Raw genomic sequence first — 1,628 nt, forward strand, 5'->3', positions numbered from 1 at the left:
AAAAAAAGAAAAAAAAGAACATTTGAGGTTATCAGAGTTAAAAAACTTAAAAAAAACCCAAACAGTCCTGCAGTCAGAGTCACACACAGAAGAACCAACCCACACCTACATGCGCCAGGAACAGTAAAACGACAATATATATAAAATTAACCAATAAAGTGCATGTTCCTTATATTACACCTGCCCCTTGCGTGAACACAACGCCACGGGTTCTCAGTAAGAAATCACAGCCGAGGGCTCAGGATCACATAGTATTGTAGAGGGGATTGGTTGTCCGCTTTTTATCATTGGTCTTTTTGAGCCTCCTCAGAGGGTGAGTTCTCCCGTGCTGCTGCCGGGGTCCGACAGCCAGACCTCGAGCTGGAGACAAGGAGTCCAGGACCTGCACCTGGAGCAATGGAGGACCCTCCTTGGAGCTAGTCCACGTCGGGTCTGTGCTGGAAAACAAGCTCTGCTGGCTGGAGCCGCACTCTTTGGCGTACTGAGCTAGCGGCCTCTCCACCGGCTTGCTCTGGGCAATGCACTCGGCTGTTCTGAGCTGTTCCACAAAATGCTTAGCGGGCTCCGGGGAGGAAAGGCGATGCTTTCCGCACGCTCTTTCCGAGCCCCTCTCCAACCTCCCCCCACAAAAGCCTCGACCGAGGGCAACGCAGGTGAGAAGCACCGGGTTGGCATCAGAAGAGGCCGTGTCCCTCTCGGATAAGTCGTCCTTGGAGAGGTTCAGGCAGTCCAGTTTGGCCAAGGACGCCGAGCGTTTCATCTGGGAGGGTGTGGTGAGCCCCGCATGCCGGATCCGAGCCTCTATTTCCTTCGCCCGTTGCTTGACCAGCCCGGGGCTGCCGCTGCGCTCCTCCACACTGCGGCTGCTGGAGCTGTGGGGGAGCCCGTAGCACAGGAAAGAGATGTCCAGAAGGTCCACGTTCTCAGCGCGTTGGCTGGCAAAGTCCTCGTCACTCAGCTGCCTCGAGGTGCCGGCATTGCCCCTGCAGAGAGGCTTGGGGCTGTCCCTGAACGGGAGTGCCGTGTCTCCCTCGATGCCACATGGTGTGACCGGCTCATCGTCTGTACTCGTGCTCTGCTCTGTGACACCTTCCAGGTGAACGACGTAGGGGTAAGAAGAGCGATCCAGGCTGGCCGAAGGCGTAGAGGTCACCTGGGCAGAGGGGGAAGCAGCACCAAGGTGAAGAGATGACCCACCGTCTTCCTCACTGGGGCTGCCCAGGGTGAAGGGGGCCTGCTTGGGTACCGCGTGCTCCGGCAGAGAGAGATTCACCAGCGCCAGAGCTCTGGGACAGGTTGGAGCCTTCTCCGAGCACAACGAAGGGTTCAAGTTTTCATCTAAAGATGGGACGGCTGCAGCCAGCCCGCCCTGCTCACAGCTTGTGTCGAGGTGCTCTGCAGACTTGACTGTGTGAGTGTACTCGATGATTTCGATTCTCTTTGGGAGCAGGGTTGGCTCCTCCGTCCCATCGAATGAGACCACTGTCCTGCGCGCCTGCGCTCCCTCCTGCCCCGGGCCGGGCTCTGCTGGCAGGGACTCGCGTGCAGGGGAGGTGAGGGGTGCAGGCAGCTGTCTGCCTGCAGGCAGCTCTGCCCCGGGAGGCGGCAGCGGCTCCTCCATGCCTGGA

General features: G+C 58.5%; 1 protein-coding gene across 1 annotated transcript in view; it reads right to left on the bottom strand.

Annotated features, from left to right (window-relative positions):
• Positions 1-244: 244 nt before the first annotated feature.
• Positions 245-1,628, bottom strand: part of SSH2 (slingshot protein phosphatase 2) — a gene marked incomplete at its 5' end in the record, with an annotated part of 31,212 nt that continues 29,828 nt past the window's right edge. The window contains one exon of the mRNA XM_010084833.1: positions 245-1,623. Within this exon, the coding sequence (XP_010083135.1) occupies positions 245-1,623 (1,379 nt within the window). The remainder of the gene's footprint in view (positions 1,624-1,628) is intronic.

Source organism: Pterocles gutturalis, unplaced genomic scaffold (genome assembly GCF_000699245.1).
Source record: "Pterocles gutturalis isolate BGI_N339 unplaced genomic scaffold, ASM69924v1 scaffold15615, whole genome shotgun sequence".
In the NCBI taxonomy this organism is placed as follows: Eukaryota; Metazoa; Chordata; class Aves; order Pterocliformes; family Pteroclidae; genus Pterocles; species Pterocles gutturalis.